Source organism: Calidris pugnax, unplaced genomic scaffold (genome assembly GCF_001431845.1).
Source record: "Calidris pugnax isolate Ruff unplaced genomic scaffold, ASM143184v1 scaffold225, whole genome shotgun sequence".
Classification (NCBI taxonomy): Eukaryota; Metazoa; Chordata; class Aves; order Charadriiformes; family Scolopacidae; genus Calidris; species Calidris pugnax.
The window spans coordinates 1890722-1902327 of NW_015091072.1; the positions used below are offsets into that span (position 1 = coordinate 1890722).

Consider the following 11606-nt stretch of genomic DNA (forward strand, 5'->3'; position numbering starts at 1 on the left):
CCCTTTTACAGTCTACAAATCTATAAAAATGATTCTTTAATTTGCATACTGATCTCTCTAAGGCAACACTATTAAAAAAGCTCCACACCAAAATCCCAAGGTCAGTTTCTCTGTTGACCAGATCTGTTGTTGGCTTTTAGAGAAAGAGTGCTGTTTCTTACATTAGGAAGGAAGAATTGCAATAATTGGTGCTGAGAAAACATTTGTAATAATTGCATTAATGTGCAATGGAAGTATCCTCATTGCTTATACATCGGTATTTAATTAATGGATTTTCCCAGAAAAGAGGTATCTTAAATCTTGAGCCAAATATTCACTTTGTCAGAACTAAATCAAGATCTAAAAAAAAAAGTATTCTTCTTTTTTCCTTCTCCTTTAAGATATAAGAGGTATAAAGGCATGAAAAAGAACTGGTACTGCAAACAGATTGCTTCTGCAAACCTTGTCTATTCATAAATGTCAGTACTGCATGTAGCTTTCTAGCAGAACGGTGTGTTAGGACACCCTTCTGTAAGAACCCTTGTTCTACATCCAACAGATATTCTAAACCATGAAGAAGTCTAGGAAAAGAAAAGTGTGATTTTCTGTAGCACTTTGTGTGATTCTGTCAAAGTAAAAATCTGTCTAAAAACAGAGCTTCAGATATTTTTCTGACCCTAATTTTTGAATTATGATGTTGTAAATTTCCTTTTCCGTAATAGGAGATCAAACAGGAGGGAGATACAGATCACAAACAATGTTTGTCAGAACACCTTTTATTCATTAAGCTGCTCTTAATAATATAATTGAATATTATTAATAGCAGCTATTTACTCAACATATTCCTTTATTCACTCGCATAGTTTACTCAAACATTTGCACGCTCACTTGTACTTGCCTGGCTGGTGCCTGCCTGGTTGGGAGGCCAAACCTACCTGCCTACTCAGAAGCAAGGGGTCACGCTCACGCACCGAGGGCATGTAGATAGCTGTTGGATGTGGTCAAAGTCACCCAGTTCATTGTGGATGCTCATGTGTGCTACTGGCCTGGTAGATTCGACAGACTCTCGATGGCCTTAGTATATTAGTCCTTACAGATTCAACAGTATTGCTAGTCTTCAGAGTTGGTAAGTTTTCACCTTCTACCTTCCCAGCATGTACTCCTCACTTTGACCTGTTGGGTTTTTTTAAAACTATTTCTCCATTCAAATTTTTAGATATCTATATAACACATTCACACAAATTCACAGAAGGGGCCTTTATGACATTGAGAAGAAGCACATACATCTACTGATTCTACAAACTCCTTTCTGTATGTATGTGACCCTTCCATCTACCTCTGCAAAGAAAACATCTGCATCTTTCTTGTTCTCTTTCATTGTTCCACCAGGAATATATAGACAACATTTTAAAGCAGGACAATGAGCTGGAAGAGATGAATATAAAAGAACCAAGAACAGAAGAGGAAAAGGAGAATGCTGCAAGTCTCGTTGACCTGGTTACAGTGAGAAAAATACATTTTTTAACTACTTTTTCCAACAAAACCATTGTAATGCACTGGGAGCGTCAACCTTAAAACACATCATTATCCATTAATAAAATAGCAAATGTTAGGATAATACAAGTGCCAGCCCTGCTGTAGTTTAATGCTAAAGCAGAGCCACACTCAGGATTCAGCTGAGCGGCACTGCTGCTGTTTTGGGGAAGCAATGCTTGAAATAATTCAAGAGTTTGGGTCTAGGGAATGATACATTCTCAAACACACAGGCTAAAATTACTGAAATGTATATATGCCCCAACATTAGGATGAGAGAGTTTCCAGTCTGTTGTCATTACAGCTGGGAGACTTGTATTTCATCCACAGCCATTTCCATAGTGAGATTTTAAACCCTGCTTTTGGGATAATCCAAAAACAATCTGGAGGAATATTTTTATTACTGGAAAATGTACTCTGCTAATTTAAACAGATAATTAGAACAAGAAAAGAAAAGGGAGGGGAATAGGTAACGGGTGAGGTAGGTAAACAAGGGAAGAGGGACTTAGAGTAGCAGTCAGGTAACAGGTCAGTGGGAGGTGAATGGTAAAAAAAAAATTGGAAAAGTTCAAGTAGCAGAAGTGAGTGGAAAGAATTAGGATAAATAAGAGGAACACTGCTTGCATCTTGTGTAAAGAGTGGTCAGTTTGCTCTATTTCAGTTCTTTAAATAATTTGTTTTCCACAGCTTCCTTTAAATTGGGTACCTTGCATGATGTGAATTCACATGCTAGATTTTTAATAGTTATTAATCACTGTTTTCTATTTTAGCCTCATTTAGGAAATACTTTTAATTTAATTTAATCACATAATGCAAATATAGTGAATTGAAACATACTGAATTAAAAAATCTGGGCTTTGAAAAACAGGATCTAGCCATGTTAGTTTAAATTTTCATTTCTGTCTTATCTATCAAGCTTTCAGAAGTGAGGGTATTCCAGCAAACTAACATCATCTTAGCCTTAGAGTCTACACTTAAACCTTGTCTTAATGTGCAAAAACATTAGGAATTAGATAATTCAATTTTTAAATGCTGTTAATTTCATTTTCCTAGCTTTCTGGATAGATCTATAACTTCCCCCATCCCCATACAAGCTTATGGAAAACTCATGTAATTCTAGGATTTGTCTCTGAACTTTTTAGCCAAGTTAGCATTTTTATTTGCTGAAAGAAGGCTATTTTTTGCTATTAAAAGCTTTCATATATATTTTTTTTGCTCAGTATTTTCAAGTGACACACAAGTCTTAAAAAGAGAAGAGAGGAGGAAAAAAGGTATCTAGCTGTCATGTTTTTGGCCAGATCAGCCAATCAGAATGACAGATGGTCTGTTCTTCCCCCCTCTCCAAAGAGAGGAGAGGATGAGATAAAGAGATTTGTGAGTTTAGAAAAAGAATTAAACTACTTTAATGAAAATATTAAAAAATAATGAAATAATAAATAAGAATAAGAAGAAAATTAAAATAAATATATAAATAAAAGTATACACAAAACAGTATCAAGCTCCCAGGTTGACAATCACATCACCAGCAGGCACAGGGAAAAACTCCCAGACTGGACTTGGCGATGGACAGGAGCTGGATTCCAGCTCTGGAGTCAGGAATGCTCGGATCAGAATCAAAGGCAGACAAACAGACAGGGTCCTCCTTGGACATTGGCCGTTGAATAAGGAGCCTTGACCCTTTGATCCCTCAGCTTTTATACTGACCATGATGCAGATGGGATGGAATACCCCTGTTGGTCACCCTACAGGTGTGACCCCTCTATGCTTTTCCGTCTCTGACCCTCCAACAGGGCAAATAACGAAGTTAGCTGACCTTGGATGTTACAGCAATAAGTATAAGGAAGAGCCTCTCTGCATACTGGTTGAATAATGAGCCTTGACCCTTTGATCCCTCAGCTTTTATACTGACCATGATGCAGATGGGATGGAATACCCCTGTTGGTCACCCTACAGGTGTGACCCCTCTATGCTTTTCCGTCTCTGACCCTCCAACAGGGCAAATAACGAAGTTAGCTGACCTTGGATGTTACAGCAATAAGTATAAGGAAGAGCCTCTCTGCATACTGTTCCTTGGTATCATCAGGTCTTATCACTGTGAGAGTGCACAGTTTCGGAACAATATGCTGTTAATTTCAGAGTTTAGTTAGTTAGAAGAGGCCCAGCTAAAAAGTAAAATTACTGAACAGAAAACTAGTTCTATTATATTTATATATATATATATATATATGTCCTCAAACCAGGACACTAGCAAAAAAACCAAGAAGGAGCTCACAACTTTTATGGTAAGAGGAGCACAGAGAAGTGATCTATCAAGAATTCTATCTGCCTCTATCCTCTAGGCAGACATTTACATGCTTTGGTAAGATCCAGGAGCTGAATCTCACATGCTGCTCAGTTCCAATTAATTTGTCTAGTGACTAATTATTGTTGATTGTCCCAAACAAGCACATTTCTAGGTACAGATTTCACACTGAACAACTCTTCTCTGAGCAGCAGAGTCTCACTGTGGGACCAGCTGTGACTCAGGAATCGGTGTCACACTCCTCTCAAGTCTCCACTGTTCCCCAGCTCTGTTACAACCTTGACTGCCTGGTCACAGGATCTCTGCTTTCCATTTAACTGCCTCAGGGACAGCATAAGAATAAAGGAAAGAGCTTCATTTAATCTCATGCCCCTCAAAGACTTTACTGCAAACAAACCACAAGAGAGCTTCTCAGTAATGAAGTCTACGAATTCCTGAACACATTTCCTGTTTGACTTCTTGTTATGACTGTGAGTTTTAGATCTGATTCAAATCCTTTTCAGAAGGATTTGAGTTTGAATATGAATTGGATTAGTTGATTTAATAAACTGCAACCATATGAAAGAAAGCCATTTATAAAGTAGGTCATTGAGAAAGAAACAAATACTTGTTTACACCAGGGAAATTGTACTTCATTTCCTTTTTCACCACCTTGTGTTTTCTAACACACTGAAATACCTCCAGTCTTGTAGTCACATTCTGAGGTAACAAGGTAACACTTTTTTTAGGATAGACATCCTTTGAACAAGATGCTGCTGTTGTGAGGTCTGTTTCTCACATGCTCACAGTTATTCCTTCTTCATTGCAGTCCTCCTCTAACTGGGACGACTCATTTGAAGATCTCAGTGCTAGAGGTAATAAAAGCTGAATGTCTTTTAAAATTGCAAAATACCATAGTAAATTATAAAGTACTGTTGTGTTATTTCTAAAGAAGGATCATAAAGGTGAATTCATCTATGTGCTATCTACATGCTTTTGTGTCTTCTATTCTGAGTATGATATTCACAGGTAATTAGAACTTGTTAGCATCAATAATTGACTATCTGTAAAAACCACTTCCTGTGTTTAGGCGTGTGCATTTGCCATTTTTGACCCATGTTTCTACACGTATGGAATTTTCTCAGGTATAAGAACTATGACTCAGTTTTATACAAGTGTTAACATTTCAGACAAGTTTTAAAAGCAACTAGGTAAGTCCTGGTTGTTCATTACATTTGAAAATCTGGTGTCAAATGATTGTGTGTTTTGGTTACATCAGCCTTGCCTGAGAGAAAAGGTGGAACAGTGTATTAGTTTTCCCTTATGAATTTCTGTTAAAGTTTTCATAAGATACTTGTTAACATTTATTAATGCTTTCAACAGGTATAAATGAAAATTGTTTGTTTCTTTTCAAAATCCATAAGCCTTTCCCACAGAACAATCCACAGTATTCAATCCCGTATTTTTGTGCCCTTCCTATCTTGTGAAGACTATTTCTGTTTAAAAAAAACCCACCACATTACACAATGTAAATGGAGACTACTGCAGAACACGTACATCCAATAATACTTTTTACCTTACAGCTGATATAACTGAGCTGTATGAACAGGCAGTGGCTTCTCATCACCCGTGTCACACAGAGAAGACAATCACTACTCAAAGAGAGGACCAAATCCCGTATTTTTGTGCCCTTTCTATCTTGTGAAGACTATTTCTGTTTAAAAAAAAACCCACCACACTACGCGATGTAAATGGAGACTGCTGCAGAACACGTACATCCAATAATACTTTTTACCTTACAGCTGATATAACTGAGCTGTATGAACAGGCAGTGGCTTCTCATCACCCGTGTCACACAGAGAAGACAATCACTACTCAAAGAGAGGACCAACAGCAGAGGATCAGGTAGGAGAGACAAATGAGAAGTGATGCAAATATAAATAACACAACGGCTGGAACCAAGCACAACAGGCAAGGCGACGTGCTTGGTACAGTGCAAGGTGTGTGCTGACTCTTATTAAGGACCAGGACCCAGATCTCTAGATACACATAGCAATATTTTACTAGCTTTTCCTATGGTTATCTTTCCCCTCTGTGCCTCTCTTTCCTTATCTCAAAGATAATATTTGTTGGAAAAGTATTTTGAGAGCTTCTATGATTGAATGATGTAATAAAAATGCAGATATGAACGAACAGTTTTGCTGCAAACCATAAAAGTGCAAGTCAGGCATCACCTGAGATGTTAATATAATGTACTCTTATACAGAGCATTTTCTTTCCAAGGTTATCTTGTAAATATCTTAGTGCTAATAAAACATCATGCTAGTTTTCTCATTTTAACTGCTTTTTTTCTTCCCTGATCATTCAGCCCGGAAGGAGTAACACCAGTGTCCAAGTGGCACAGCAGACTAGAAAAGCACAGGTAATAGTATTATCACACACATGACTTCCCCCCACCTGGAATGCTATACATTAAGCAAACTCTATAGTTCTTTTCACAAGTTATATTTTGGCTTCATGCTGTTCAAAGTAATGAGTTTGTCTAATTCTGCAAATGCAATCTCAGCAATCAATTGTTCATGTGGGAAAATTTCTCACCTGCCTGAAAGCCATTTGATTTCAAAAAAACCCTAACATTCTTATTTCTGAAATTAGTATCAATGACTAAAATTCTCGATGCTTTCACTGAATAATTCAGAAAAGAATTAGGGACCATCAAGGCACATTATTACAAAAAACCACTGTAATGGCTGGGTGCCATAAGATTTCTTCCAACTAATTTTTTACAAGAAATTTTTGTGAAGGAGGGGGTATGATAAAAGAGAAAGAGGGTAGACTGTAAGGTCCATCCTAGCAAGTCTTGCACAGAAATTTTCATACTACAGGTTTATTACATTTTAGTATTAGTATTACATAGTAGTATTACATAGTAGTATTACATATTAGTATTAATAGGACAGAAAGCTAATGATTTTAAGTTCCACCTCAAGTCTGGTTTTGGAAAGACTGATACTAATTTCAGCAGGTCTTGGGTAATGGTCCAGTGGTTTGCTAGCAAATAATGGGGTGTTTTTGCAACAGAAATGCTAAATGGATGGTTTAACTCTCATTTTTTCAACACCTAGCAGTGTTGCTGTTAACTTGCACTGCTTGAAACAAGGCTGAAGTCAGAAATCTTGTGTTCTTTTTTCTAACTCTCCCACCAGCATGGAAAATAATTGATATTATTATCAAATAATTGATATACTATTTTCAAATGTTGATTCTTTAAGTTAAGATTCAGGTATTCTACAAATCCTAGCTGATTTTTCAAATAGAAACACAGATATACGTCTTTTGAAGCTTGAGAAGCTTCAAAGCTTCTCAAGGCAAAACAGTCCCAGCTCTCTCAGCCTCTCCTCATATGAAAGTTGCTCTAAGCTCTTAATAATCCTTGTGGCCCTTCTCTGGACTTAATTCTGTATGTCCATGCGTTTCATGTATCAGGGAGCCGAGAAACAGGCACAGTACTCCAGATGTGGTTTCACCAGTGCTGAGTAGAGGGGAAGGTTCATCTCCCTGCCTCCCTGGACCTGCTCATAACATTCAGCCTTTATGTGTGTCTTTATCAATTCCATTCCTCAATGTTTTAAACATAATACTGAAAAACTGGGTGAACTCAGTTACAATGATTAATTCTTTCTTTTCCTTACCAACAATGTTAAAACTTACTTAGGAAAGAACTTGATGAAGAAAAGAAGATCTTAATGGCAATAAAAAACAAAATAATTCCTCCATATTTTGAATCAGAATTCAGCAAGGAGTTTTTCCTGAAAAAGGTAATGTGGCTGAAAACTGGATGAGTTTGTGTTAGGCCTGGTACTGTTTGCCATACTCCCACAAAGACAGTTGTGGATTTGCATCTCAGCCTCAATTTATCTCAAGAAACTATTACAGAGGACAGTTGTGGTAGAATTAATCTTGGGAATTATATGCCCTTTTCAAAGGAAACATATCTTGGAGACGGTATATGTTTATTGAATACAAACTCTATAGATTCCTTACATAAACTTTCGAGATAGTCTGATTCAGAGCAGAAGCTGAACCTCAAGTCTTTTCACTTACCCCTTAAAAACCTCTCTCTGCTAACTAGAAAGGGTATTAGTAAGACTAACCCTCCTGGGTTAAAAGTGGCCTTGGGAACTTTCCTGTTGTAATCTCACAGGATAAATGCTGTAAGTGCATAAAGCATACTCAAAGATGTACTTTGGAATCTGAGGTGTACTATGCATATCTTTTTTTATAGTTACTATAGAATCATAGGATCATAGAATGGTTTGGGTTGGAAGGGACCTTGAAGATCATCAAGTTCCAACCCCCCTGCCATGGGCAGGGACACCTCCCACTAGAGCAGGTTGCTCAAGGCCACTGGACTTGGTACTACTTATTTGATTCCGTTGCAACTCCCCTTTTTTTTTTTTCCCCTTCTTGTTATTTGTTTGTTTGTTTGTTTGTTTGTTTTCTTTTTGTTTGTTGGGGCAAAGAGGGGTGTCCACTGGGCTTTTTTCTAAATGTTTAGTTGGGAGACATAAGCCCTCTTTCTTTCTTTTCTGTAGTTTCCTGATGTGGAAGCACTGTCTATGGAACTTCCTCCAGCTCAAAAAAAGCAAAGTGGGAATTTCCCTCTAGAGCCAATCAAAAAACCCAGTACAGGTAATCTATTGTCTGGCAACATTTCAGTATTTTCTTTGTTGTTTTATCCAGTTGTCTCATTTCATATTGCAGTTAGATTTAAGATTACATTATCTGACCTCATGTATTCCCAGTCATTTTGACGCATGAACTACTTGCACCATAATGGGTATATCTATTCTGATACATGAAGCATACCCAGTAGCACTCTCTAATGTTGACATCCACCAGTCTGGAATAGGCTGTGTAAATTCAGTCTCCCAAAACAAGATGGCCTTTTCCCTGGCCAAAAATTGTGTATCCAAGAGTGTTTTGGGGGAGACTGCTAAGCTGCACAGTCAATACCATACCAGTGTTCTAACAAGTTAACAGTATAGACTAGAATGTTCCAGTATCTGGGAATGTACCTGTTTAATCTACTAATATAAATGTAGTCTATGAGACTTCTATATTTACTGTGTTAAAGGAGCCTTTGCAGCCATCATTGAATGTGGAAGCGCCATAGGGTTTGGATGCAAGGCTGAAGAATTGTGCTGTGAATGAGAAGTGGATACATGCAAAATCCTCAAGCAAAGCTTAAATGGAATAAACAATAGTTAGGGGTCGATGAGCAAGAACCAAGGAGGCCAAGTTTAGAAAAAGGCTAGTATGACTGCAGAAAAAAAAATGGGAATGGAATTCTGAAACTCAGTGGTAAAGAGGGGCAGCTTGGGGACTGGAGCATAAGCAATATGGAATAGGAAACATGCAGTCTAAGGATAGTTTGGAGGATATAGGAGGAAAGCAGTGAATGGATGACGGGAAGCAGTGAATGAGTAAACCATCATCTTAGGTTTGAGCTTTACAGCACTGAGAGGAATACTTCAGTTTGGTTTGAAAAGCAGCCCTGACGAGTTGCTGAAATCACATGGTGAAATTAAGACGTACACAGCAAAGAATCATTACCAGGAAAGCAGTCCTCCATGGGGCTTTATCAGACCCCCACTAATTCCCATATTTCCTCTTTTTGCAGTCACCGTATTGCAATCACCAGAAGGCCTGTATTGGATTGTCCATTAGCCCTTTATGGCTTATTGCTCAGTTAGGCAGAGAACAAGAAATTACTAATCACAATTTACACATTTTTGATCCCTATTGCCCAGTGGCACAAAATGCCACGTGCAGAATTTACCTAGCCTTTCATGGTTATGTAGACAGCTTTCAAAGGTTGTCTAAATTAAAGTGCCAAAGACTTTGTGATTATTTTTTTTCATGTGTTTATGAAAATGATGATGATCATGAAAAACACTTGTCACAGTATGCCATTATTTTCCCTTCAGCATCTGAATGTCTCAGTACCATGAGTGATTCCTCACCTTCACCTGGGCTTCCACTGCAGGCTCATTCCGAACAGAATGAAAGTTCCAGCAGCACAACAGGTAAATCTGCCTTCCTGAATGCAGTTTGGAGCAGGTTAATATCTATCTTCTTACAACTTTTGACAAATTATTTACAATAGAACTTTAATCCACCTGGCTCTGCTCAGCTTTCTGAATACATCTGAATGCAAGACAGGCAGAAAAGGAGAGAGGTATAAAGCTAACAGGAGAGATTCTCTCCTCCATCCTAGGAGACTGCTATAACAACATGGGGATGATGGGGGTGGTAGAAGTGCAGACAAAGCCAAGAAGTAATTTCTCTACTAAAAAAAAAAGTTGCACAAGCCAATTTTTCCTGCTCATTAAGGCCTGTAACAGAAGACTAGAACAGAGTTTGCTGTGGTTAAATGAGCTTTGCCATTTAAACATCCCTGTTCAGTTTTGCTTTCCTTGCTACAGCGACTGTCGTTCACTCTGTTTATGCATCTGCTTGTGGTGATCATCAGTCTTCGATGATGACCACTGGAGAGCCATCACTCTGCTTTAGTTAGCCTAAACCTTTGGCTCTCACATAATGCAACACCAGCTGAGCTTTGGCAGTGCATACTTGCAAAATTGTCCTTGCATCCCATAGTCATAGCTTCCCTTCTCCTCTTCCTTCCCCTTCCACACATACTGGTACCCTTTCTTAGTAGTGGGACTTTGCAAGAGCTATTGCCTTTAAACTTGCCAAATTTCCCCTGTTATTTATGCATAATCCGTAGCCCTCGGGGCAGATGGACTCATTTGTACTTCCAGAGCCACAGGGTACCTGATGAAAGGAACAGCAGCTTGAGGGGGTTGGGGTTGGGTGTGTGTGGAGAGAGTTGCCAAAACTACGCTAACTTCTAATGTCAAAGCATAAATATTGCTTACTTTTAAGCAAAACAAGAAATTCTTGTGTTTTTTTTCCTGATGTCTATGCTTAGCTTTTTTTTGTACACTCTGGACCATTTGTGGTGTAGATGGGAAGTGCCTCTCTACCACCTGCAGTTCCGTTATCTGGAAATATGAGAGGAATCAAGAGAAGATACTATTCTCAAATAACATTTCTGCCTCCTCACAATAACTAGCTAACCAGACAGCATTCCAGTTTGCAGTCCAAAATGAAAAAATCCCTAATTCCCTTCTGTACAAAATATTGATCTAGAGGTTGACCTCTGGTGAGAAGAGAGTCACCATAACTGTCTTGTGTTTTCACTTCAGAGGTTAGCAGACTTCATAATAAACTACATGAGTCTTAGGCTATCAAGCAAAAGAAGTTGTATTTAGATCTAAGTTGCCCTGGATATCCCTATGCTCAGCCTGTCTCCATTATGCAGTAGAGCATGGTTCAAAGATGAAAAGATAGCTAAGATCATCTTAACCCCAGAGTCAGAATCATACAGGTCGTCCATATGAAAGAATTGTTGCAGCCAAGACAATAAATCCTGCTTGGAGACAGGGCTCCCTAGTTGGTTGTGGTGGTAGAGTGGGCCTGCACTGGAATTTGTTGTTATATGGACATACAGATTTGACTTGACCAGCCTGTCAGGAGTGTTTCTGCACAACTGATCATTGTGCTGTGAAAGCATACCTTTGGAATAGTAATGTTCTTGATTTCAGTACTTGGGGTTTTGTACCTCCTTTTCTGTTTTCAGTCACTTTCACAGGTGTTTATATCTTCATTGCGAGATCCCACTGAGATGCTTCCAACTAATTCATTCTAATCAGTACTGTACAAATTACTTATTAGTTAAGTTTTA

At 38.3% G+C, this 11606-nt stretch overlaps 1 protein-coding gene across 1 annotated transcript in view; it reads left to right on the forward strand.

Moving 5' to 3' along the window:
- Positions 1-11606, forward strand: part of SPAG17 (sperm associated antigen 17) — a 116572-nt gene that overhangs the window by 88245 nt on the left and 16721 nt on the right. Inside the window, exons 40-46 of the mRNA XM_014957087.1 lie at positions 1369-1482; positions 4623-4668; positions 5596-5698; positions 6162-6215; positions 7509-7611; positions 8389-8485; positions 9784-9882. Coding sequence (XP_014812573.1) covers positions 1369-1482; positions 4623-4668; positions 5596-5698; positions 6162-6215; positions 7509-7611; positions 8389-8485; positions 9784-9882 — 616 coding nt within the window. The remainder of the gene's footprint in view (positions 1-1368; positions 1483-4622; positions 4669-5595; positions 5699-6161; positions 6216-7508; positions 7612-8388; positions 8486-9783; positions 9883-11606) is intronic.